This window comes from Podarcis raffonei, chromosome 14 (assembly GCF_027172205.1).
Source record: "Podarcis raffonei isolate rPodRaf1 chromosome 14, rPodRaf1.pri, whole genome shotgun sequence".
NCBI classification, from domain to species: domain Eukaryota; kingdom Metazoa; phylum Chordata; class Lepidosauria; order Squamata; family Lacertidae; genus Podarcis; species Podarcis raffonei.
The window spans coordinates 14,034,209-14,061,883 of record NC_070615.1 but is presented as its reverse complement, the minus strand read 5'-3'; the positions used below and the strand labels follow the sequence as shown (position 1 = coordinate 14,061,883).

At 43.1% G+C, this 27,675-nt stretch overlaps 1 protein-coding gene across 1 annotated transcript in view; it reads left to right on the top strand.

The window, feature by feature from the left end:
* Positions 1 to 27,675, top strand: part of LOC128401838 (NAD(P) transhydrogenase, mitochondrial-like) — a 77,300-nt gene that overhangs the window by 37,485 nt on the left and 12,140 nt on the right. Inside the window, exons 9-17 of the mRNA XM_053365358.1 lie at positions 1,287 to 1,478; positions 2,234 to 2,387; positions 4,144 to 4,305; positions 5,876 to 5,986; positions 9,892 to 10,037; positions 16,629 to 16,824; positions 21,932 to 22,165; positions 22,782 to 22,942; positions 26,058 to 26,237. Of these exons, the coding sequence (XP_053221333.1) occupies positions 1,287 to 1,478; positions 2,234 to 2,387; positions 4,144 to 4,305; positions 5,876 to 5,986; positions 9,892 to 10,037; positions 16,629 to 16,824; positions 21,932 to 22,165; positions 22,782 to 22,942; positions 26,058 to 26,237 (1,536 nt within the window). The remainder of the gene's footprint in view (positions 1 to 1,286; positions 1,479 to 2,233; positions 2,388 to 4,143; positions 4,306 to 5,875; positions 5,987 to 9,891; positions 10,038 to 16,628; positions 16,825 to 21,931; positions 22,166 to 22,781; positions 22,943 to 26,057; positions 26,238 to 27,675) is intronic.

Sequence of the window (27,675 nt, the reverse complement as noted above, 5' to 3'; positions counted from 1 at the left end):
AGGCAATCCAATCAAGTAACCTGCCAGACAGGAGATAAACAACATTCAAATTTCTGTTTAGACCGCCTTTTCTGTGATGTAGGTATGATGTATCTGGGGGGTGGTCTTAGGTTACACCCCTTCTGTGATGGATGGATGGATGATGTTTCTACAGGGTGGCAATTTCAAAAGTCTTTATAAGGCCTTGCGCGCCATTGTTCTGGGTTCCTCCTCCTCTCCTGCAACAGATCAATAAAGATCAAGATTACTAGCTGCTTTGCTTCTCAATATTCTCTGGTTGGCCTCTGTTATCTTCTCCTACCAATAGGGAACCTATGTAAGGACTCTATATGGGCTCTTGGATACCCCATAAGGGAAAAGGGCAATTTTTGTTTACAACACTCTTCAGAGGACCACACATTCACAGTGACCCATAATTAAGGGGCATGCATTCCCTACTTCCACGTCTGGCTGCCAATCCAAACCAGGCAGACAGAACCATAAAGGGCTAAAGGATACCAATCAATATCCAGGTTTTCAAACCAAACAAGGTATTTCACAGGTGGGGGATTTGCAGCACAAGTTTGTACTCAGCCCAGCCTACAATGTATGGGCATTTATTTCACAGTACCCTACCCAACATAACTGGTGTTTTGCTAGTGAATAAAAGGCTCTGAACTCACTATGCACTTAAAGTCAAAAGCACACTCCTTAAAAAACCTAGAATCAGAATGTTCAGGTTTTCTTTTTCATTTATTTTCTTTTTGAAACAATGGCAAGGGGATAGTTAGGATATTTTCTCACTAAATGTATTTGCTTACAAATTTCTCAGGACTAATTGGAGTGCAATTAATCTGCAAAGTACATCTTGTAACCATGATAGCATTGGGCAACTAAGAGGTGTTTTCAAACCTTTAAAATGCATTTTGCTTCTTCATTCTTGAAATAAGCACCATATGACTGTATAGCTCATTCCCCGAATGGCCTCCCAGCTTGTTCAGTCATTGGCTCCCGGTCAAAAGGAAAGCCTTTCCTTTCCCCTAAGCATCAACACAAGCCGTTCATTTTAAAAAGGAGAAACCGCTTAACTTGTAAAATGAAGTGTCGGAATATCCACAGACATGTGCAAGGTTTGATTTAAACCATTCAAGAAGGCATTTGGGCATATAAGTGGCAGATAAATAAATTTGCTGTTGGTTCTGAAAGGTGCACCAGGTCTGGGCAAACTGCATGAGGAAAGTTTCGAGACAATGCATGAGAAACACTTTAGGAAAAATAATAATGTTTGTTTATTTCGTTTCCCCCAGGGCGTGGTACATATTGGTTACACAGACCTGCCAAGTCGCATGGCTACTCAGGCCAGTAGCCTTTATTCAAACAACATCTTGAAGTTATTAAAAGCTATTTCTCCCGACAAAGAATACTTTTACTTTGAGCCAAAGGATGATTTTGATTATGGGACTATTGATCATGTAATTAGAGGGACTATGGTAATGAAGGTGAGAGTCTCCCTGCCCTCCCCCTTCCCAAAATACTTTAATTAACAGTTTAACAAATGCATGCAGAAACCCAGTGAAACCCAGACTCTTAAAGAGTATCCAAATGCATTTAATGGAACACAAGATAAAGATAATTTAAGAGTTGTCACTGCTGATTCTTTGCTTGAGGCATGAGTCTGGTTTTGCACCTGCAAGAATAGCCAATATTGAACCCTCCAAGTGTGGTTGGGCTACAGCCCCCATCAGACCTAGCCTGCAACACCAGTAGTTTAGGGTGATGGGAGCTGTAGTTCAACAACATCTGTAGGGCAGGTGGTGCTGTGGTCTAAACCACTGAGCCTCTTGGGCTTGCCTATCGGAAGGTTGGTGGTTCAAATCCCCGCGATGGAGTGAGCTCCCATTGCTCTGTCCCAGCTCCTGCCAACTTAGCAGTTTGAAAGCATGCCAATGCAAGTAGATAAATAGGTACCACTGTGGCGGGAAGGTAAATGGCATTTCTGTGCGCTCTGGTTTCCGTCACGGTGTCCCATTGTACCAGAAGCAGTTTAGTCCTGCTGGCCACATGACCCGGAAAGCTGTCTGTGAACAAATGCCGGCTCCCTCGGCCTGAAAGCGAAATGAGCGCCACAACCCCATAGTTGCCTTTGACTGGACTTAACCATCCAGGGGTCCTTTACCTTTACCTTACCTGTGCAACAGAGATTCCACCTGTTATCTTATGACTGTATCCTAATGAGAATCTTTCCCTACTACAGGAAGGGAAAAAAATATTTCCTGCGCCTTTGCCCAAAACCGTGCCCCCTGCTGCCCCAGCTAAGCAAAAAACTGTCCTGGAACTAGAAGCAGAAAAACAAGCTTCCATCTCGCCATTTAGAAAGACCATGACATCAGCAGGAGTTTATACGACAGGTATTTCATCTTTAAAAAATTGTATAAGCCGCATTCCCTACACAAGTTGGGGAAAGTAGACTTGAACCTGCCTTTTCTACCAACTGTGGGTACAGCTGTAACATCAGAAACTGGATATAACATTTGCACTGGATTTGCACCTGTAGGCCCAAGCAGAGGGCAATTTCTCAGATTTTATGTGATTTTAATGTGTGCCAGCCTCACCATTAAGCAGAGTGTAGCAGCCGGCTTCAGGCAGCTGACTTTGGTTGGCATGCAGTTGCAGCAAATTATTCATTGACTTATTATTATCATTAGTTGTTTTAGTGCCAGGGAGGGGAAGAGGGGATTGGGTAGTATGTACCTTGACTGTGGGGCGCCATTTGCTGTCCCCCCTCCCCAACAAGGCAACAATATTTCTTGGTCTGGTCCTCCTGATAGCAACTTACGCACGTAGTGCCTATGTAAAAGTTGCACAGGGCAGGCACCTTAATCCCAGAGTGCATTTACTAAACAGCTGGGGTGGGCAGCAGGGCGGAGTTTTGCTGCTATATATATATATAGGAAGGATGCAGGTGCCGCTGTAGGTTAAACCACAGAGCCTAGGACTTGCTGATCAGAAGGTCAGCGGTTCGAATCCCTGTGATGGGGTGAGCTCCCGTTGCTCGGTCCCTGCTCCTGCCAACCTAGCAGTTCGAAAGCACTTCAAAGTGCAAGTAGAGAAATAGGTACTGCTCCGGCGGGAAGGTAAACGGCGTTTCCGTGCGCTGCTCTGGTTCGCCAGAAGTGGCTTAGTCATGCTGGCCACATGACCCGGAAGCTGTACGCCGGCTCCCTCAGCCAATAAAGCGAGATGAGCGCCGCAACCCCAAAGTCAGCCACGGCTGGACCTAATGGTAAGGGGTCCCTTTACCTTTTTATGGGGACAGTGTGGGGACTAAAGTTTTTCTCGGACTGGGATTTGTCAGGCTGCATATGCAGCTCTGTACGTTTTCCAGTTTCCTCCATGGGGAGGAAAAAACCCACACATTGATGAGCATAGAAAAGTAATATGTTAAGGAGACGAGTTCTTCCTTCTTCCTGAGATGTGCCGGGACTATTTTAACGGACAGCATTCAGATGTGCAACTTGCTGCTTGCTGTGGTTACAGGCCCTGAAAAGCTTTACCATTTTGCCGTAAGTTACGCAATCCCAGTGCTTCTTTGCCCTGAATAACCAGACTATTCACTTAGAATTGGAAAACAGACAATTGGTTGGTTGGCCAGGTCAGGTTTCCACCATCAGCAAAGGATAAAACAGACAGAGAAGGTCAACACAGTTTCTCTCATCAGGTAATGCTGAAGAGTCTGTGTGGTCTGCTGCATATTTTAACCATTTTCAGATGCTCCAATTGAAACTTTTCTTACGAAGTGAGAAAAGAAGTCAATGGAGAAATTAGTGCCGTTTTTTTCATTTCGCTCTTCTGGGTGCTCTATCATTTGATGATTTGTTCAGACAAAATACTTAGCATCTCAGAATATGGCATTTCCGTTCCTGGATGCCAAAGTGTTCTGGAACAGGCAACTTGGCAAAGTGAACTCTATCCCAGGCAGGTCTCCCTTTTCTGGCAAAAGCAGAGAATGCAAGTTATGCCTATAAAACCCTATCTCAGAAAGCTGCTCCTGCTCCCGTTCTTATTGTTGTCAAGGTCAAAATGTCAATGAGTATGGGTGTGGGCTGATGATCTGGGTTTATTTGAAAGAAAAATGCATTTTTGATTTGATGCCTTTCTGTTTAGGCCTAACAACGGTTTTAGGGCTGGGCCTCATTTCTCCTAATGCTGCTTTTACGCAAATGGTTACCACCTTTGGACTTGCTGGAATCGTTGGCTACCATACTGTTTGGGGTGTGACGCCTGCTCTTCACTCACCCCTCATGTCAGTAACTAATGCAATTTCTGGTAAGTCTTGACTCTTGTACATTTTGCTTTGTTTCGTGTGGTCATTACCGTAGAGCAGGCTCACTTATAAGAAAATTCAGAATGAATGTGCTTTTTCAGATTTGAGGAATGGCCGTCCCAAAATAAGTGGCAGCCATGGTGGTTTGGCTTCCATATTTTCTCTCGTTGTTGGGAAATTACTTAATACAATAGCAAAGACACCCAAAGACTGCTCATTGGTTGAAGCCATCATTTGGGGAAACCCAACCAGATGGGCAGTGTATAAATAATATGTTGTTGTTGTTGTTGTTGTTGTTGTTGTTGTTGTTGTTGTTGTTGTTATCTGAGAACACTGTAATGTAGGATTTCATCAGAAGCTATAAGACTTAATTGTCCATGCATTACATCAATCCAAGTGGCCAATCCAAGTGTGGCTTAATATTTCTGTGGAAAGCCAGCAATGTCCATCAGGTGAAGTACACATGCAACTGAGGCCCTACTCATGAGTATGATAGGGCCTTCTCTGCAGTAGCACCCCATCTTTTGAATGACCTTCCACACCTTGGGAATGACCTTCCATACCACAGTGCACCTAGCATTGACATTGCTGACATTTGTCATCACGCATCTCTTTGCTCAATCTATTGGAAAAGGAATAAGAACTGTAAAAAGCCACTCAACTTGCTGCTAGTTGATTTGGTGTATTTTAATCATGTTTTATGATGTTTTGACACGGTTTTTGTTTTACAGGTTTGTTGTTTTTTTGCTGTATTCCAACCTGGGTCCAGTTGGCAAAGGGCGAGTTAGAAATACAATCCATCCATCCATACCAACCATAGGGTTCTTTGACATTGCTGAGGGACAGTTTTATATAGCCAGCAAGTTTTTCCTGGACTGTGTTATTTCAGTCTGCAGAGTGAAAGGTTTGAATGCCCTTTTCCAAATGAAGAAGAAGAAGACTCCCTTCACAGAGAAAACTAGCACATCAGAAGGATTCGTGTGAACCATTCTTCCAGCTAGTTTTCTAGCAGAAAGTTTTTTCACATCTGTGGTCAAGTATTCAAATATGTCATCCCTCACCTGCAGATTTATGGCAAGCGGTCATGGAAAAATGCTGCCATTTGATATTAGACTTGTCTTTTTACTTTGACATAGCAATCTCCTTATGGTCCAGAATCTGAACTTGGCCTGGAAGCCAATGCAGGTGCTGTTGAAGCTGATCCTACTTTGGGATAGTAACTTTACAATCTTTGCCGTTTTAATTCTCTGTAAGAAGCCAGCCCTTGATAAGCAGTTTCTGATAATTAACAATGGGCAGTGTGGATGTAGCAATTTTTGTAGCTCAACAAGCTCTGACGTCCTTGCACTGTCAGTGGAAGCTTCTGGTCCTGCCCTTGAAGTTGGTTTTTGTTTTTTTTAGTCTGCTTGCTCAAAAGAGGAGCAGAATGATGTTGACATTTTGAATAATCACTATATTCAACCACAACAGGAAACATCTGCTGTATAATTCAAAGATTTTGAAAAAAAGTTTACTAATTACACATTCCTTAGTTATGTTATAAAGTCTAAACCTGTTCTGTTTTTCCTTTAGGACTTACTGCTGTTGGCGGTTTGGTGCTGATGGGGGGCTCATATTTTCCTTCCAGCGTACCACAGACATTAGCTTTACTGGCTGCGTTTGTTTCATCTGTCAATATCGCAGGTACAAATTTACTAATGTAAATAATATTTTAATTTATTATTTATTTATACCCCACCCATCTGGCTGGGTTTCTCCAGCCACTCTGGGAGGCTCAAAATAGAATGTTAAAAACATCAAACATTAAAAACTTACCTAACCAGGGCTGCCTTCAGGTGTCTTCTAAAAGTCAGATAGTTGTTTATTTCCTTGACATCTGATGGGAGGGTGTTCCACAGGGTGGGTGCCACTACTGAGAAGGCCCTCTGCCTGGTTCCCTGTAACCTCACTTCTTGCAGTGAGGGAACCGCCAGAAGGCCCTCGGCGTTGGACCTCAGTGTCTGGGCTGAATGATGAGGGTGGAGACGCTCCTTCGGGTATACTGGGCCAAGGCCGTTTAGGGCTATAATAATAATAATAATAATAATAATAATAATAATAATAATAAATTTTATTTATTCCCCGCCCTCCCTGGCCAGAGCCAGGCTCAGGGCGGCTAACACCAGTAAAATTACAATAGAAACATAATGGGGGGGGAACAAAATACAGGTTAAAATGCAATTTAAAATGCAGCCTCATTTTAAAAGTAGCCCATAGATCAAAACCATAAGGGGAGGGAAACATAAGGGTCAGGCTGAGTCCAAACCAAATGCCAGGAAGAACAGCTCTGTTTTGCAGGCCCTGCGGAAAGATGTCAAGTCCCGCAGGGCCCTAGTCTCTTGTGACAGAGTGTTCCACCAAGTCGGGGCCAGTACTGAAGAGGCCCTGGCCCTAGTTGAGACCAATCTAACCACCTTGCAACTTGGGACCTCCAAGGTGTTGTCATCTGTGGACCTTAAGGTCCTTCTTGGGACAAACCGCAGGGCATACCAGGTGCTTTACAAGTCTTTTTCTTTTCTTTTTTTTAAATAGTCTTTATTGCTTTTAACAACAAAAAAAGTAAAAACACAACAAAAATAAAACAAACCAAAAACACAATACAAAAAGAATAAAAAAGAAAAAACATTTCAGAACACAACCTTTCTTTCATTCACTTATTTCCTCGACTTCCTCACACCTCCCTTCTTGTATTCCACTTCTATTAGGTAATTTCAGCAAATCCTTTCCATCTTTCTCTTAAATCTCAATTATACATAACATAATTTTCTTAACCTTATTTTAACCTTAAAGCTAAAACTTATAAGTACTTAACTTCTGATAACATTTCTGCTAAATCCATGAAGTGTCAATCCTCCGTTTTTCTATCCCTCAAAAAAAATTTTTTGTTAGTTTCATATAAACCTTAAACTTAATGTATACTTTAGTAAGAACTTTAAATTTCCAATTTTCTTCCCTCAGCTCCCCCCCTGGTTTCGGAAACTGCCAGTCCTTTCCGTCAATTCCCTATAGTCCCTCAGTCTGGAAATCTGATGTCCGAGGCTCTTAAGTCCCCTCCAGGCCCCTTCTGCAAGTTTTCTTCATGTTCCTTAATGCCAAGTAACAGATCCCAAGGAAATTCCATCCTAATATTATGGTCGTATCTTCTGAGCAGTCCGGCCAAATTTCCATAACTGAAACTAGAGTCATATTTCAAAATGCCTCCAAGTCCAAAAGCCCCCAAACCTTCAACTCCCTCCAAAGACCAACAGTCTGTAGGTCCCTGTGTAATAAAAACTTTCCAACTTTCCATCTTCACTCCAGGCCAGGATCCGGTTCTCAAAATCTGACTTTTGCCAAATTCAGTCATAGGCATCCTCAATTTATAGTCCTCAGTTTGCTTCTGTGGGACTAAGGATCTCACTTGTGTTATTCTGAATTCTGAAACAACGGCTACTGCCAAAGTAGGTTCCTGTGACAAACCAGCATTGGTGCTCATTTCTTGTCTGTGGTTAGGAATTTCCTGTTGTCCCAGTTGTCAATTTTTTTTGGAGTCATGTCTTTCACCTTCTTTTGGAGTTCTTCCAGCGAATAGTTTATCTTAAACAGTGAATTCACAATTGCTTCAGTAAGCAACATTTTGAGTATTTCAAGGTCAGTCTCTGGTTTCTCAGGATCTTATCTTTCCAGCTGGCACTCACTCCTGCAACAGTATCAAAAATCTCCCACTAGAGGGACACAGTCTCCATTTATATCAATTTAAGTTACTTTCCTCCATCTTAAAAGCAGAAGAGAACGGAAGAAACTTTGTATTTTAACTAACTGTCAAGTCCATTCTATCAAAGATCTTTTAATGTAATTCTCCGAACGTCCAAGGCAGCCCGTTCCCAGGCTCAGAGCTGAGGTTTTTTAGTTTCCTAAAACTTGCTAAATTCAAAGTTTCCCCCTACTTCTTCAAAAGGGGGGTTTGCATTTTAAACGATGAATATTTAAACCTTTATCAAAAACTTTCAAGATTTTAGCTTGTAGGGTCTTTGCTTCAATCTATATACAAAAGCGGAAGGCGGACTTCCTATTTGAGCCTCCCCGCGTAGCTGCCAAATTGATTCTTTCCCTTTTTATATCCTCCAATTAAAATTAAAGTTCTTTTTGACCCTTTTTCTTTTAAAATCTTCCGATTTGTTCTACTCACGGGTAGTTGCTTTTAGGAACAAATTGTCCATAGGAAAAAGTCAGCACTCTCTGGCAACGGCTGTGCGGCTTCACTCCGTGAAAGAAGCAGTCAGTTCGCAGCACTGCGCCACTCACCCCACTTCGCTCCGGAGCCCCGAAATCGGGTCTCCCTGCGAGTAGGGGAGGCACAAATGGTGCCCGCCGAATCCCAGGGTCACAGGCTTCACCCGCCTGTGATTTTTGAAGGGTCCCCGCTTTCGCCGCAGCGCAGGACCCGATCTCACGGAGCAAGTTCCTCAGAAGAACAGAGGAACTCCGCCATTTGCCGATGGCGCCAACCCGGAAGTCCCAGGCGCTTTACAAGTCAGCACCAACACTTTGAATTGTGCTCGGAAACATACTGGGAGCCAATGTGGTCTCGGTGGCCACTCTCATTGACTCATTTAACAGCCCTCAAGACTGCCCCCAAATAAATGCTCACCCCTTCCTCCGTGTGGGTGGCTGTTGTGTATCCTTGTGCTCAGTCACCATCCCCAGGCAGCAGGAATGCACTTGGGGGAATTCCCCTGGCTCCCTGAGTAGCTGGCTGGAGTTCCCCCCAGCTCCTGCTCTTTAAATTGGCCAATGAGGTATAATAATAATATAATAATATGCCTCACTGGCTGAAAGAACATTGGCTGCCAATGAGGCATAATAAGCAGAATCACCTTCCTCCCTCAGTGCAGTTGGCGGAAGAGCACTGCCTACTTATTTAACAGCTCCCAGGACTGCCCCAATTTTTTTTTCTGCCTGAAGCAAAGCGGAAAAAATGACCCACACAAAAAAGCTGCAGAATACCCAGTTATTTTGGCAACTGAGGTAGAGGATCCCACAAGCACCTGCCCCCCCTCCTTGGCAGTAAAAGTGTAATAATAATAAGTTGAATGACTTAAAATTTGATGGAGTCTTAGTTTTTAATCTGGGTAACTTTATCACAGCTAGAGATGGAAGAGAAATCCAGTTTGTATTTCAACATGACGCTACCCACTTTCTGAAACTATCAGAAGTGAAACTCAGCCAGCCTTCAAAATTTGCCCTTCCCTGAATTTTGCAATGTGGTTCTTCAGCCAAGAAAATTTCATACAAGAATGCATTATATTGTGAAATACTGCTTTGCAAAAGTGAGTGTATTAGATAAAATTGCATACAAACGTATGCGTATTAGGAGAAATTTACACTAAGATGCTAATGAATTTTCATGAGAGCTTTTTTTTAAAAAAAAAAATATGAAAACAGTTGTGGAAATGTAGTGAATTGAATTTAAGACTGGAAAATTGAGAAACAGAGAAAAATGAAATATTGGCCTCTAACTGTTTCTTCGTTTTCATTCTAAAAATCCATGTTACTTTTTCCCCCAACAGGTGGCTTCTTAATTACCCAGCGAATGCTGGATATGTTTAAACGACCAACAGATCCACCAGAATATAATTATCTTTATCTTCTCCCTGGAGGGGTGTTTGTTGGAGGATATGGTGCGTCTCTTCTCAGTGGACACAGCATTGAGCAGGTCAGAAATCATTTCTAATTTTTACCATCCATTTGCATAGATTGTCTTAGCAGAGATGGTAACCAAGCCAAATCAGCACAGTGGTACATTGGGTTAAGTACTTAATTCGCTCCGGAGGTCTGTTCTTAAACTGAAACTGTCCTTAACCTGAAGCACCACTTTAGCTAATGGGGCCTCCTGCTGCTGCCACGCCGCCGTCATGCGATTTCTGTTCTCATCCTGAAGCAAAGTTCTTAACCCGAGGTACTATTTCTGGGTTAGCGGAGTTTGTAACCTGAAGCGTATGTAACCCGAGGTACCACTGTACTTATGAGCTACTCTTAAGTAAAGCCAGATCTAGATTAAGGGGATGAGGAGCATGCACTACATATTGTAACAACATAAATATAACATAAAGTTATAATTTTTTTTTACTAAAATTAAAGTAATAAATGCATTGAAATCAAAGGGGAAGTCTTCACACACAAATCATTCACTAGTCATTTTTTCAAACAGATATTTTTTCTTTTCCTGGTTTTGACAGTGATGACATCTACGATGTCTTACCTCTAAGGGGCTCAGGGTGGCAGTAATAATAACAGTAACAACAACAACAACAACAACAACAACAACAACAACAACAACAACATATAACACCGGTCCTGAAAGGCCTACATTGGCTCCCAGTACGTTTCCGAGCACAATTCAAAGTGTTGGTGCTGACCTTTACAGCTCTAAATGGCCTCAGCCTAATTTAGATGGGAAACCCAGCCAGATGGGCAGGATAGAAATAATAAATTATTATTATATTATTATTTTACCTGAAGGAGTGTCTCCACCCCCATTGTTCAGCCCGGACACAGAGGTCCAGCTCCCAGGGCCTTCTGGCGGTTCCCTCCCTGTGAGAAGTGAGGTTACAGGGAACCAGGCAGAGGGCCTTCTCAGTAGTGGCACCCACCCTGTGGAACGCCCTCCCATCAGATGTCAAGGAAATAAACAACTATCTGACTTTTAGAAGACACCTGAAGGCAGCCCTGTTTAGGGAATATTTTAATGTTTGATTCTATTTTTAATATTCTGTTGGGAGCAGCCCAGAGTGGCTGGGGAAACCCAGCCAGATGGGTGAGTATTATTATTAATAATAATTTATATTTATACCCCGCCCACCTGGCTGGGTTTTCCCAGCCAGATGGGTGGCTCCCAATAGAATATTAAAAACACGATAAAACATCAAAAATTAAAAACTACTGAGAAGTCCCTCTGCCTATTTCCTTGACATCTGATGGGAGGGTTTCAATAGGGCAGGCGCCACCACCGAGAAGGCCCTCTGCCTGGTTTTCCCTTTCCCTTGTCAATGTGTTTTGCCATTTCCCAGAGGAACAAGAACAGAAAAAAATTACCATGGTGTCAGTTTTCAGCCTGCCTTTTCATTTGCTTTAAACAAGAATGGGGGGAAATGGGGTGATATGTTTTATTTTCTGGAATGCCTTATGTTTAAAACGAAGCAGGTGAACAAAATCATATTTGAAAAGAAAACTAACAAATGCTCTGGAACATTGGTCACACAACAGGTATAAAACATTGGCTTTTTTTACCAACAGCTGTATAGGGGGAATCCATTATTTGATATTGCTTAAGAAAATACCTATACCTGTTGCTTAGATTATGTGGGGTGGCCCATTGTTCTTTCCATCAAATAAAAGACAGAGCTGTTCAATAAAAAGTCTATTCTTTTATTAAATCTCCAGAAGTGTCTACTGAGCCAAAGCTTAATTGTAGACTAGAACAGATGTTGGCAAATTATTTTCAAGATTCAGAGCAGCGAATTGGCATGCAGCCCCTTCTAGAAGTGCATTGTACCGTGCAACAAATACTGGGGAGAAATGTTCATAATTGCATCTACACTTTACACTAATATTCTACTGCCAAATTAATATACAGTGGTACCTCAGGTTATAGGCGCTTCAGGTTACAGACTCCGCTAACCCAGAAATAATACCTCTGGTAAAGAACTTTGCTTCAGGATGAGAACAGAAATCGCACGACGGCAGTGCGACAGCAGCAGGAGGCCCCATTAGCTAAAGTGGTGCTTCGGGTTAAGAACAGTTTCAGGTTAAGAACAGACCACAAACTTGACATGAGCCAACAGTGTGACGCGGCAGCTAAAAAAGCCAATGCAATTCTGGGCTGCATCAATAGGAGTATAGCATCTAGATCAAGGGAAGTAATAGTGCCACTGTATTCTGCTCTGGTCAGACCTCACCTGGAGTACTGTGTCCAGTTCTGGGCACCACAGTTCAAGAAGGACACTGAGAAACTGGAACGTGTCCAGAGGAGGGCAACCAAAATGGTCAAAGGCCTGGAAACGATGCCTTATGAGGAACGGCTAAGGGAGCTGGGCATGTTTAGCCTGGAGAAGAGGAGGTTAAGGGGTGATATGATAGCCATGTTCAAATATATAAAAGGATGTCACATAGAGGAGGGAGAAAGGTTGTTTTCTGCTGCTCCAGAGAAGCGGACACGGAGCAATGGATCCAAACTACAAGAGAGAAGATTCCACCTAAACATTAGGAAGAACTTCCTGACAGTAAGAGCTGTTCGACAGTGGAATTTGCTGCCAAGGAGTGTGGTGGAGTCTCCTTCTTTGGAGGTCTTTAAGCAGAGGCTTGACAACCATATGTCAGGAGTGCTCTGATGGTGTTTCCTGCTTGGCAGGGGGTTGGACTCGATGGCCCTTGTGGTCTCTTCCAATCATGATTCTATGATTCTATGATTCTCCAGAACAAATTAAGTTGTTAACCCGAGGTACCACTGTATATCTTATGGATTATCTCACTTCATATGTATCCTGCTCTTCCTCTAAAGAGGTCAGTGCAGAATCTGTAGCAGATTTAAAGATGTTTTGAAAACAAATACTAGGAAAGATCAAGGGAAAAGAAATAGAAATATGTTTGATCCTATTTGAATGTCAGATGCCAAGGAGATAAAAAACTATCCAACTTTTAGAAGACACCTGAAGGCAGCCCTGTATAAGGAAGTTTTTAATGTTTGAAGTTTTATCGTGTTTTTAATATTCTGTTGGGAGCTGTCCAGAGTGGCTGGGGAAACCCAGCCAGATAGGCAGGGTACAAATTATTATTATTATTATTATTATTATTATTACTACTACTACTACTACTACTACTACTACTCATTCCAGAAAAATGAGAATAGGAGAACTTTGCTAGAACAGGCCAAAAGACCACATGGTCCACCATACTCTTCTCATAAAAAGGAAAAACAATTAATATAATTTTTAATGATAGCAGCAAAGGTACTGGTGGCCTGGCTTTGGAAAACAGAGGAATTTACCAACAGTAAGAGACTGGGAGTCAAAATGTTGGATTTAAACTCAATCTGCAAGATTAAGTTAAATCTGCAAAATTAACCAAATTGGAGAGAATAGAATAAGAGCAGATTTTAACTGCATTAAATTAATGAATAATTCTATTCAACATATTATTAAACTAAAAGTACAGTTGGTTACAAAAGTAAGTTAAAATTGGGCAGTATAAAGATATGAGAGGTGTCGTGTTTTGTATTTTGGCCCGTCTATTTCATACAGTTTGTATAGTTTGATCAGAAATTTAAAAATCAACATCTTAATCGCTATATACCAAAAGATAAAACATTTACGTTATTCCTGTTGTAGAATCATAGAATTGTAGAATTGAAAAGGGTCAACCCATTGCATTGCAAGAATCACAGTTTGTAGTTATCATTATTATTCTTAGACTTCTTAGATGCTTGTATACCCAAAGGTCTCAAAGCAACTTACAGCACATTTGAAAACATAAACATAAATACATTATAACTTTTTTAAAAAGTATACATCAGTTATTTATTTTAACTTTTCATTTTAGAGAGAAGAAAGGCATATTCTGTACACTATGAGCTAGTCATCTGTTTTTATGATGACACAAAAAACACCTTTCATATTTCTGGAAATGCAGACAGAATAAAAGACGTCTGTGTTAGCCTTGGTTAAATAAGGGTGGAATGACTAGATTATTCTAATTGGGTTCTGCTGTGTGACTTTAATGAACGTTGTTGGGGAAGGGGAAATTTAGTAACACTTTTTTTTTCTTCCCTAAAGATTACATTGAACATTTGTGATTAGCAGTGGGGGAAATAGCATATGCTTTTCCAAACATAAAGAGAACACCACATGTTCTATATAAATGCATTGTCATACAGGGATTTCAAAGCATTTTGGTGTATCAAAACACTAAAAAATCAAAGAGAGAGGAAAATCTGATGGAATGATCTCACAAAGCTGGCATCTTTAAAATGTGTTTGAACTAGTGATCTGTAACTCTTCCACACATAAGAACAATGGCTGAAACTTAAAAAAAAGGAAAAACTTGGCATAGAAGAAACTGAATAAATCTAGGAAGGATGGTTATACCAATAAACCATAATCTTGAGCTACTCAGTTCTTCCCTTGTTATACACCTCTGGAAGAATGTGATAAGAGCTAAGGTATTCAGTGCCAGTCCTACTCAGTGCAGAGCTACTAGAGTTAATGATCATGGCTAACACATGGAGGATATGGCTATGTTGCGTGGCAAGTCCCCTCCCCCCATGTGAAATGAAGACACTGGACACATTATTTAAGGTTAATGGGTGTAAAAGGCTACAACTTTATTGATTACAGGAATTGGAAGGTATTGGCCTTAGGCATTGGCTCCTATCGACTACCCGGCATGGGGACCAGGAAGGGTTATCCACCAGCCGTGGGAGTCCTATTGAAGTACGCCAACTAGGATCCCACGGGTGTCACCGCTCGGGGGCGTGCCGTGGGCCCTCCCTAGGTTTCGGACAGGGCAACACCCCCCGGAGTCCTCTACCGGACTACCCTTTTCATTGGGGAAGGTGATGGCACTTCCTTCCCCCCTTCATTTGCATAACAATTACCCCTGCCAATGCCTAACTGCCAATACCGAGGAAGTTGTGATGTTTGCTACCAGGTAGGCGAAAAAACCAAATGGCTGGAAGTGCGCCAAGTTGGAAAAATTCCTACCAGGCCCCTTGTGGCGACCAACTGGAGTCCATAGCAAGGTCAAAGCTAGCTAAGCCTAAAGGGTGGGTGGGATGGGAAAACCGGGCAGCTGGAACGGGGCAAACAGGGCGGTCCCCGGGCACGCCGGCCTTAAATGGGCTAGGCCATGCCTCCCCAGCCCGCCGATTGGTGGGCTGGGTCGTAGGCACGCCCAGGGATTCCCTCGTTCTCGCGGGGGCTAAGAGCCAGCCCCCGCGTGAGTGGGAGGGGTGGGCCCGCAACCCCACCTACTGTCCAGCTCGGAAGTGGCTTTCTATCACACTCAGAGGCAGAATGTCTTCAGTTGGAGGGAATTGTGAGACGCCAAGCGTGCTGTTGCGCCGGGGTCCTGCTTGCGAACTTCCCAAAGACTGGACCCTTTGAGAAGAGTATGGTAGACCACGTGGCCTTAGGGCCAGATCTAGCAAAGTTCTCCTGTTCTCATTTTTCTGGAAGTAATAATAAAATAATCATAATTTATTATTTATACCCCATCTTTCTGACTGGGTTTCCCCAGCCACTCTGGGTGGTTCCCAACAGAATATTAAAAACACGATAAAACATCATGCAGTAAAAACTTCCCTAAACAGGGCTGCCTTCAGATGTCTTCTAAAAATCAGATAGTTGTTTATTTCCTTGACATCTGATGGGAGGGCATTCCACAGGGCGGACGTCACTACCGAGAAGGCCCTCTGCCTGGTTCCCTGTAACCTCACTTCTCACAGGGAGGGAACCGCCAGAAGGCCCTCGGAGCTGGACCTCAGTGTCTGAGGTGAACAATGGGGTGGAGACAGTCCTTCAGGTATACTGCGCCAAGGCCATTTAGAGCTGTAAAGGTCAGCACCAACACTTTGAATTGTGCTCGGAAATGTACTGGGAGCCAATGTGGGTCTTTCAGGACCCGTGTCATATGGTCTCGGCGGCCACTCCCAGTCACCAGTCTGGCTGTCGCATTCTGGATTACTTGCAGTTTCCGAGTCATTTTCAAAGGTTGCCCTGCATAGAGCGCATTGTAGTACAGTGGTACCTCAGGATAAGTACTTAATTCGTCCCGGAGGTACGTTCTTAACCTGAAATTGTTCTTAACCTGAAGCACCACTTTAGCTAATGGGGCCTCCTGCTGCTGCCACGCCGCCGGAACCCAATTTCTGTTCTTATCCTGAAGCAAAGTTCTTAACCTGAAGCACTATTTCTGGGTCAGCGGAGTGTGTAACCTGAAACATATGTAACCTGAGGTACCACTGTAGTCCAAGCAGGAGATAACTAGAGCATGCACCACTCTGGGGAGACAGTCTGCAGGCAGGTAGGGTCTCAGCCTGCGTACCAGTTGGAGCTGGTAGGTACCAACCTCATTCCTGATGCTCATTTAGTTAAAAAGTAACTTTTGCTCACACCAAACAAGTCACATACTCGTTTACAGCTTGCTGTGCAGAAGGCTTTGTGATAAGTGGGGTGTCAGTCCCAGATTTAAGAACTATCATAGATTTCTTTCATGCACTGCTTTGGGTGTTCTCTGTTTTTGTCTCTCTCAGATGATGTATCTGGGCTCAGGTCTTTGCTGTGTAGGTGCGCTAGCCGGATTGTCCAGTCAGAGCACCTCTAGACTTGGCAATGCTCTAGGGATGATTGGGGTCGCTGGCGGCATAGCAGCTACGTTCGGTGCCCTAAAACCATCCCCGGAAGTGCTGGCCCAGATGTCTATGGCCATGGCTATGGGTGGAACCATGGGTGAGTACTGTTCATTGTTCATTGTTCATTGTGTGACATTTTAGTGTATTTTTGGTCTCTGTGGAAGCCGCCCAGAGTGGCTGGGGACGGACGTGAGGTCTCCAACGGACGTGAGGTCTCCACGGACATGAAGTCTCCACGGACGTGAGGTCTCCAGGCTGATAGTAGACTAAGACTGATGGACATTTGTTGGGGATTGAAACCGGGAAAGGGGGGGTGGGGTTTGGGAATCCAAAGGGTGCAGAATAATAATCTGCTTTTTTTATTTTGTTTTGTTATTAGTATGAAAATTGGGGAATTCGTGGAAGGGAATTTGGGTCGACTTTAGAAAAAAGTTCTAAGAGTGAGCACTGATGTTTAAATACTGATGTTTATAAGTTAAAATTGGTTTGTTTGTTTTAAATGAATTAAATATAAAAAGGTCAAAAATTGGGGACAAGAACTTGTTGAATTAACAATTTGAATTGGAATATAAGAAGGGGAGGTGTGGGGAAGTCAGGGAAATATGTTATTGAAAATAAGGATTGTAAACTTTATGTGTTTTTAACTTTTTTGTTTTTTCTTTTTGATTTTTTAATGTATAAAGGTGGAAAAACTCAATAAATATCTTTTAAAAAAAACAACAGAGTGGCTGGGGAAACCCAGCCAGATGGGCGGGGTACAAATAAATTATTATTATTATTATTATTATTATTATTATTATTATTATTAACTAAACCATGGGTAGGCAACCTAAGGCCTGGGGGCTGGATGCGGCCCAATCGCCTTCTCAGTCCAGCCCATGGACGGTCCAGGAATGAGCGTGTTTTTACATGAGTAGAATGTATCCTTTATTTAACATGCATCTCTGGGCTATTTGTGGGGCCTGCCTGGTGTTTTTACATGAGTAGAATGTGTGCTTTTATTTAAAATGCATCTCTGGGTTATTTGTGTGGCATAGGAATTTGTTCATTTCCCCCCAAAAGATATAGTCCGCCCCCCCCCCACAAGGTCTGAGGGACAGTGGACTGGCCCCCTGCTGAAAAGGTTTGCTGACCCCTGAACTAAACTATTGAACTCGATGCTCCTTGGAAGGGCTCCTGCAATGAGAAGTCATTTGCAGTGAACAAGCTGCCAAAGAACAGCTTTCTGGCCACTGCTGTTCTTCCCCTCCAATGTGCAGATACAAGGGAATATTGTTTTACTATTTGGTGTGTTTTCTAGGTGAAGGTAAAAGGTAAAGGACCCCTGGATGGTTAAGTCCAGTCAAAGGCGACTATGGGGTGCAGAACTGCTGACCTTCCAATCAGCAAGCCCAAGAAGCTCAGTGACAGCGCTGGCTCCCGGCCTATAGAGTGAGATGAGCGCACAACCCTAGAGTCGGACACGACTGGCCCGTATGGGCAGGGGTACCTTTACCTTTACCTTACAGTGTTCTAGGACATGTTTTCATTTAATTCAGGGTATTTGCAAGCCCCAACAAGCTGACCTTAATTATGTGCTTCTTAGATGGACGGATGGATGGATGGATGGAGTAGAAAGATATTTGCATCAGCCATTGGAATTTATGTACAAAGCAGTAGATGTTGGTCCATTAGGGTGAATTGGACACTGCCCCACTAATTTCATACCTCTTCCCTAGAGGTCTTTCCTCTGCACCTTTCTGAACACACCCATTATTCTGTTTAAAAGTGCTTTTGGGCTGCTATAATAACACACATCTGTATGGAACAAGTAGTTTGGGACTGTGGTTCCTTACCCTGCAACCATCAGCTGCCCAGGAGGTGCAGGGACCTATTTTTCCCAGGGATTTCTCTATTGCCCTTTATCAAAGCATCACAGGGCAGTTTACAAAATTTAAATATCACAAATGCCTAGTATAAGGCTGAAATTCCAGCATCACTTACCTGGTTGTGAGAAAGCTTCACTGAATGCCGTGGGACTTAACTTCAGGACTGCATGGTAAAACATGAAAACGCTTTGTGTGCAAAGGAATAATATATTTGGCCCTGCGCATCTGAACAGGACTGAAGCTACAGAGGTTCTTCCTCACCACTATAGCAGCATTCATATTGTCTCAAATGAGCTGACCAATGCTGTATATATTTTGAACTAGTTGGCAAAAGTGACTGAGTGCGATTATTTCCAAAGAAAAATCCACAAGTTGATTCTTCTTACTGGTTTATGGGGCCCCTGTATGCTGCTCTGATCTACTGTAAAAGGTAAAGGGATCCCTGACCGTTAGGTCTAATCGCAAACGACTCTGGGGTTGTGGCTCTCATCTCGCTTTACTGGCCAAGGGAGCCGTACCGGAAGACAATGCCTTTATGAAAATTTGAACTATTGCTACTGCAGGTAATATGAGGACCTCACTGCCAAGGCATCAGTGATCCATCAGTCAGTGTGTTAAGCATCTTTTGGGACTTAAGAGGTATATTTAACTCCAAAAGGTGGCAGTCTTGACTAAGAGGAAAAATGACAAAATAGAGACGCAAGATATGTATGTTTTAAACATAGGGGGCATTTCCTCTGGAGCCAAATTTGCAGCCAATTGCTATGAAACAAAGTAGTTTTCGTGACACTGGTGTTTATGAACTTTTGTTATGCTACTTCCCCAAAGTCTGTTTGGCCCCCACAAGGCCAGGCATCCCCCAAACATATCCATTCTAGATTGTAAAATCAGATTGCATGTTTGTTTGTTTGTTTGTTTGTTTAAAAAAATAGTTGTGTGAATAATCACTCAGTGAACATAAATGGAGGACAAAATAATGAGAACCTATTCTGTACCCACAAAACCCATGTTCTTGGAAATGTCCTCTGGAATTTTTTTGGGTGGAGTTTTGTTCTGTGTTTTGCTCTTTACCAGGACTGAAATTCCTTTCCAACAAATATTGATATATCTTGTGCCATTTTCAAAGGCTGGCTAATAATAGTTTAGAAATCCATCTCAGTCTTAAAAAATTGGCAGAGCAGCATCCCAGTCCAGTTTTTATGAGTCCTCTAAGAAGCATATAAGGGACGCGGGTGGCACTGTGAGTTAAACCACAGAGCCTAGGACTTGCCGATCAGAAGGTCAGTGGTTTGAATTCCCGCGACGGGGTGAGCTCCCGTTGCTTGGTCCCTGCTTCTGCCAACCTAGCAGTTCAAAAGCACATCAAAGTGCAAGTAGATAAATACGTACTGCTCCTGCGGGAAGGTAAACAGCGTTTCCGTGCGCTGCTCTGGTTCGCCAGAAGCGGCTTAGTTATGCTGGCCACATGACCCGGAAGCTGTACGCCGGCTCCCTTGGCCAATAAAGCGAGATGAGCGCCCCAACCACAGAGTCGGTCACGACTGGACCTAATGGTCAGGGGTCCCTTTACCTTTACCTTTAAGAAGCATATAGAGCATACAGAACTCACTGCCATCCCCACTTTGTGCAGTAGCAAGATTTCAGGGGGTTCCGGGTGCTTACCCAGGGTTGGTGTTCCTTTGGAGAATTGAAGACGCAGCAGAGACTGTCATAGCTTTAAGAAACTTTATTTATTCACATGATTACACCTTCAGTCTGCATCGAGGGAGTCCAGATCTTACAGCATGGACATTTCAAGAGGGACTTGTGCAGCACTGGAGTGCAAGGCCTCTCTCCCAGCCAGTTTTCAGCCATCCTGCCCAAGATGGATCACCCCCTTTGTTCCCTCCTTCTTCTTCCCAACACACCTTGCTCTAAAGACTCTCTTTTCCTGTCATCTCAAGCACACACCCCATCATCATAGCAACCTCTGTCTGCCCAGGCCCAATATTCCTCTTAAATGGGCCATCAACACCTTTTGTCAGGGATGCGGGTGGCACTGTGGTCTAAACCACTGAGCCTCTTGGGCTTGCCAATCGGAAGGTCAGCAGTTCGAATCCCCGCGGCGGAGTGAGCTCCCGTCTCTCTGTCCCAGCTCCTGCCAAACTAGTAGATCCGAAAACATGCCAGTGCAAGTAGATAAATAGGTACCACTGTGGCGGGAAGGTAAATGGTGTTTCCTTCCACTCTGGTTTCTGTCATGGTGTCCCGTTGCGCCAGAAGCAGTCCTGCTGGCCACATGACTCGGAAAGCTGTCTGTGGACAAACGCCGGCTCCCTCGGCCTGAAAGCGAGATGAGCGCCACAACCCCATAGTCACCTTTGACTGGACTTAACCATCCAGCGGTCCTTTACCTTTACTTTTTTTAGTACAAGAAGATCAAGAGTAAGGAACCCAGCACTGTGGTTCTCAGTCTCAGAGTATTACGTAAGAAGAGCTCCAGTTTTATCCCAGGATTCCATGATACATTTCCAAAACAACAGTGTCCCGTGTCTATTCCAAACTTTAAATCATAGCTAGGTCCCTGTAGGAACAGGCATTCATTGTAGAAATAGACAATACCGGTAGGAAGTGGGTATGGTTATTTATGTTGGTGGTTTTCAAAATTTCTACCTCCAGAGAGTTCTGTCGATGCAGGCATGCCTGCCAAGAAACCCTGGCACGTTGCAGAGGATTCTGGGTGTTCTTCCAGGGCAACCTCTCTCTTTGTAGATCACTTCTGTGTAAGGTAGCTCTCCACATCACCCTGCTGGGACTGAGGGTGCCCCAAGACACACCCAACCCTCTATTGCTGAGCATTGCAAGGATATAGTGGACAAACTGTTTCTCAGGGTTGTTTGTTTGCCATTATTTATCTGCTCCTGATGATGCTTCCAAGGTAGCCCAGGACACCCCAGGAAATTGCTTGGAAATTACTATTTTATGCCATAGTTTGATCTTCCAGCTATCCTTCTATTTAATACAGTCTGCCAACTGCAAATCGCTCTCCCACACTCCTTCCCCTGATAGGGTTGTGGCTCTGACACCCTATTTTTGTGAGTTCTTTAGATGCTGTTGCCTTGAGAGTGGTCCTCGCGACACCTTCTTTTGGGAGAGGGCTTAAAATAAGCTTGCGATTTCCTATTATTTTGTCTTTGCACAAAAAAGGGGGGGGGAATAGCTTAAGAAAGTAAAGTAAACAGCCTTTTGTTACTTAACTTGCTGTTTATGTTTCTAAGACGGTATGAAATACAATACAACGTTTTCTTGAACGACAACAACAAAAATATCTTGGATCTAAATTGTTTCCTTTTGCAGGTCTCACCATTGCGAAACGGATTGAAATTTCCGACCTTCCTCAGCTTGTTGCTGCATTTCACAGTCTGGTGGGTTTGGCAGCAGTTCTGACGTGCATTGCAGAGTACATGATCGAATATCCACACCTTGATGTCCACCCTTCTGCTAATGTTCTCAAAACAGTGGCCTATTTGGGCACCTATATTGGGGGTGTAACATTCAGTGGTTCTTTAGTGGCATATGGAAAACTGCAAGGTACGCTCAATTATTTTTATTTTTATTCCCTGCGGTTTAGACACCCAAAGTTACGGTGTACAGACTTCTGCTAGGGTTTCCAAAGGCTCTTAGAGTTAGGAACTCTGTTCATGCTGAATTTCTGTAAGGATTGATGCCAGCCTTTCAAAAAGAAAGAAAGAAAGAAAGAAAGAAAGAAAGAAAGAAAGAAAGAAAGAAACCTTTGAAAATTTTGTGGCTTGGTCCCAAGATTTGCTGAACAAGTAAATAGTTGCTTCGGACACAGCAATTTATTTGCAGAGTAGCTGTAGTGTCATAATATTACAAATTGGCATTGTGTGAGTTATGCAGTCACAACAAGGACCAGCAAAGAGTAGCAGACCAAGTGCTGCACTTAGACTCGAAAAGACCTGGGTTCAAATCCCTGATTTCCAGAAATCTCCTTGACAAAAAGCAGGTTAGTGGACCCAACAAACACATATCCAGCAGGTTCTATTAACCCTCTGCTGACCAAACCTCAGTCTTAAAACTTAGGATCACAGGACTGGAAAGGACATCCTGATTAAAAACCCCAAATTGCAATAAAATATTAACATGCCAAAAGATTAAGCCTCAATATTGGTTTTTCCCTCCCTAGGTATATTAAACTCTGCTCCGCTTCTTCTGCCTGGTCGCCATTACCTGAACGCCGGGCTGTTGGCAGCTTCAGTTGGCGGCATGATTCCTTTTATGCTAAGCCCCAGCTATACGACCGGCATGGGCTGCCTCATAGGAGTTTCAGGACTCTCCTCTATCATGGTATGAACAGAAATGGAAGCTTTGGGTTTGAAGGAGGGAAAAGGTGGGGCAAGTCAGGAACCAGAGGTGAGGGCAGAATTGGGTCAAGAGGGAACCTGGTGAGTGTTAGAATTCCTGTTCCATGATTGCAGTTATGGGATTTTTGTCTATCACATAATGGTATAAGTTTTGACTCCACAGAGTGGGAAGTGACGGAGACAGGATGTTTGTGTTACTGTGTTCCGTGAAGTGGCACTATTGTCCTTTGTTCTTTTTCTCTTTGCTGTCTGATGCTAGAGAGAGAGGGAGCCATCTTGCAGTGCTCCATGTGTGTTTATATGTAAATAAAGTAGATTAGCCAAAATGCTGAGTTGCTGAGGTCTGTCACGCATGATGCGCAAACTCTGTGGATCCCTAAGTGTGCCGGTGTCTGTTGGCATCGGTTGCTGTGATGTTCGGGCTGAAGAAAGCTTTTGAGGCTCCTGAACGAACGGCCAGGAGAGAGAGAACATGCCAGTTGGGCATGTGTCTCTGCCAGGGTCCTACTTGAGTGTAGGCCGAACTCCTGACAGTGAGTCAGGGCATAATCTTCTAGAACAGGTTGGTAATGGTAGGAAGATGGAGTCAGGGACACTGGACTGTGAAACATATATTATGCAGTGAGGCTGGCACAAGTCTAGTGAGCTGATAATGTGCAGTTTGAAAAATGGAAGGGGGGGGTCAGATACATTAAGCGTATTATTTAAGCACTTAAAGATGAAGCAATGTCAGGGACAGCACGTACGCAAATTATACAAGGGTAAGATGTGCTCAGTCTCCGTACTGAAAACAAACTGCCCAAACTATATTTTTAAAACCCTTTTTCTTTTTGACTCGAACCTCTTCACCTTCATCTTCAGGCAGGTAACATCCTTGTAAAGTAGCCATTTTGTGAGTGCCTATTACAGTTACTGTACGAAGGCAGATTAATAAATGAACCATTGCCATATAGTAGATAAAAACCACAGACTCCTGTGAAGAAACCACCACTGGTACGGGATGTAAGCAAGGCGCAAAGCATGCTTTGTATTCGTTCATCTTCCCCCAACTCCTTTCTATAGTGTGGGTTGTCAAAGAGGGGAATTTGTTTAGCTGGAAAATCTGCTTAAAAAAGCAACCCTCTTGTCATGCTCCATGGCACGTCAGACAATGGGGTTGGTAGTAGGTTGGGGGTTTTTTTTCTTTGTTTTTAAGTAAGGCCAGCACTGAAATATACTGGGTTTTTAGACCCCAGTACGTATTAACTTGCCAGAATGTGGTTTAGCTGGTTAGCAGAGTGCAATCATGGAACGTCAGCTACCCTTGGCATGCAAAGATATTCCAGACAAAAAGGCTGGGTATAAATTTAGTAAACAAATAAATAGCAGTGACATAGTCTGCACTGTTGATCACAAACAAGATAATTTAGGGTCTATAATTGCTCCTGGACCCCAGGGTGGGATGGAGAAGCAACTATTTTGATGTTGCTGTCGTTCAGCCCAATAAATCATATTGTTTTCCCTATTGCGTGTGTAAGAAATATAAAATATGACTGGGGTTTTTTTGGTGTGGTGGTTGGGCCGCCAGCAAAGGCTGTGCTGTGCTGCCTATTTTGAATTTCAAGCAAGGTAGCACAAGCTTCTCCCACGAATATCCAGCGTCTGCTGAGCAATACAAGATGCAGCTGCGGCTGGAAGGGGCTGGCGATGTTCCGAGGACTCCGCAGAGCCCTCTTCAAAATAGTTGTGCGGCTCTATAGAAATTCCATGAAAAAATCCAGTGCAACCCCTTCAGGATCCCACAAACCACATCTGCAGGGTTCCAAAAACTTCTTAGCTGCGGGCTTTATGGGGAAATAAGCTACTGGTTTAATCAGTCAGATGTTATTGTAATCCTAGATTGGAGAGAGAAAGAGACAGATAACAGTATGAGCCAAGAACGGGTTTGATGTAGGGTTCCCAAATGTCTGTTTGACGTAACCAAGATCTTTGGGTAGATGCTTGCAATTTTCTTTTTTTGGGGGGGTAATAATTAATGCCCTTCTTTTGCACGTTTCAAACTGCTGTGGCTGTATTACACCAGGAAATTTAGGGAGCATTGTAGTAACACTGTCCTGTGAAGGAGTCAATGGGTTTTTGGGAAGGACAGTAAGATGGGCAGATGGGCAGAGTCCTTATTGGCACTTCTAGATATTTAACTGAACTGTTTTCCAATTGCCAATGCAAGGCATATATGGCTTTCGCCATAGAAATGAAACAAAGCACCTGTCCAGAGTCAACCTTCACTTTAATTACTTAAAGTACTTCTTCTTCTTCTTCAATCACTCATAGCTGAGTAAGATTGTCTTCCATAAACACAGTCTTAACAGTGAGTCCGTAAGTGACTGTGGAGGCCAATTCTGGATTCCACAGTGGGGACATAGGACATAGGACATAGGTTTCCAGGCAGGAGTTTGCCAAGTGTGCCTTCCTCTTAGCACATTTCCCCCTTTTGCCCAAATTTCAAGCGTCTTCAAAGCCCATTGAAGATATAGGATTGCGGGTAGGAATTGATCACTGTGTGGATTTGCCAAGTGTGCCTTTCTCCTAGCACATTTCTCCCTTGTGTTCTGAGTTCGAGTGTCTTTAAAGCCCATGACACCTTTGGTAAAGGCTGTTCTCCAACTGGAGCGCTCACATGCCAGTGTTTCCCAATTGTTGGTGTTCATACTACAGTTTTTTAGATTTGCCTTGAGAGAGTCTTTAAACCTCTTTTGTTGACCACCAGCATTATGCTTTCCATTTTTAAGTTCGGAATAGAGTAGTTGCTTTGGAAGACGATCATCAGGCATCCATACAACATGACCAGTCCAACGAAGTTGATGTTGAAGAATCATTGCTTTGACACTGGCGATCTTTGCTTCTTCCAGTACACTGACATTAATTTTACTTAAAGTGCAGGCCATGTATGACCGCTGTCTTTGTTTAATGTCTATGCTTCACAAATCCTGCTGATTAAATTTCCATTTTTTCCCTCCCCACTCCTTTTCTTTCTGATGCGGACCTTATACACTCTTGCTGTTACTTAAACCTGACCTACGTTGGGATCGCCTTCCCTTTTTGGCACGTGAAAATGACAGGGAGTAACCCTGACGGCAGCTATTGGTGGAGCAGATATGCCTGTAGTGATCACTGTACTCAACAGCTACTCTGGCTGGGCCTTGTGCGCAGAGGGATTTCTTCTGGACAACAACCTGATGACCATTGTTGGAGCCTTGATTGGTTCTTCTGGAGCTATCCTGTCTTACATCATGTGTGTGGTAAGTAGGGGAAGGGGAGAAATTTGAATCAGTTCTCTTTTGAAGGTGAACGTGTCTAATTTGTACTTTCCAACCAGAGAACTAAAGCACAGCCAACCTGTGAAACTCACACTTCTCCAAATTTTGCCACGCAGTTCTCTAGCCAAGTACAAAAATGCATATCTACTAGGGTGAAATGTGCATAAGAATGCACATCATGATAATATATATATATATATATATATATATATATATATATATATATGCATTACAGTAGAGGAATTTGCTTTGTGAAATTTTGTATATTAGGCAAAACTGCATACAGATGTGTATATTAGGAGAAATCTGCAGTAGAATGCCAGTGAATTTTCATGAACTTTTTAAAAAATAAATAAATGTGAGAATTTGTTTTCCTTCAAAAAAATGCAAACTGATTTGGGAATGCAGAGAACTGAACTTAAGATTGGAAAGGCAAAAAACTGAGAGAAACCAAAATATACAAGATTCACTGATCCCCAGTATAAGATGAGTGTAGGTACCCCGTGGTTGGTGTGTTTTCATTTTTCATTTAGCAAGGCAATAATTTCATGACTTCCTCACTTTATCTAGCAGCTGGAGCAACCCAGCCAGATAGGCAGGGTATAAATAATAAAATTATCATCACCGCCATCATCTTTAAGTCACTAGGTGTCACAATGTCCTTGTGAGGAAAGAGTACTGGAGATATATGCTGAGTTTGTTTGTCTGTTGTTTTGCAATTTTAAAAAATCGTTTACAAATATACATGTTGAGGAGGGAAAACAGGCCAACCTCTCTCCCTGTCATATACAGTGGTACCTCGGGTTAAGAACTTAATTCGTTCTGGAGGTCTGTTCTTCACCTGAAACTGTTCTTAACCTGAAGCACCACTTTAGCTAATGGGGGCCTCCTGCTGCTGCTGCGCCGCCGGAGCATGATTTCTGTTCTCATCTTGAAGCAAAGTTCTTAACCCCAGGTACTATTTCTGGGTTAGCGGAGTCTGTAACCTGAAGCGTCTGTAACCTGAGGTACCAATGTACACACACAATCTGACAGGACACTTGTCTCAGTCTCCACCTTGGATGATAAAGATGTATCTAGCCTTGCTAGCTCTACAATGTCAATCAGTCATCAGTACCCATTAAAGGAAAAACGGGGGACCTGTGGCCCTCTGAATGGTGCTGTACTACAACTCTCCTCATCCCTCACAATTGGCCATGCTGGCAGAGCCTGATGGGAATTGGAGTCCAACAACACAGGCTTCCCACCCCTACATTATAGGAACAGGTTTAGGCACTGCTTTTTTCTAAAAAAATGTTTAGGGGAACTCTCATTTCCCTATTAATATTGAAATACTGCCCCCCAATGAGGCCAAACTTAGATTCACAAAACGTTTAGGGGTATGCGTGCTCCTGCATCCCCCCCAGAAAAAAATGCACTG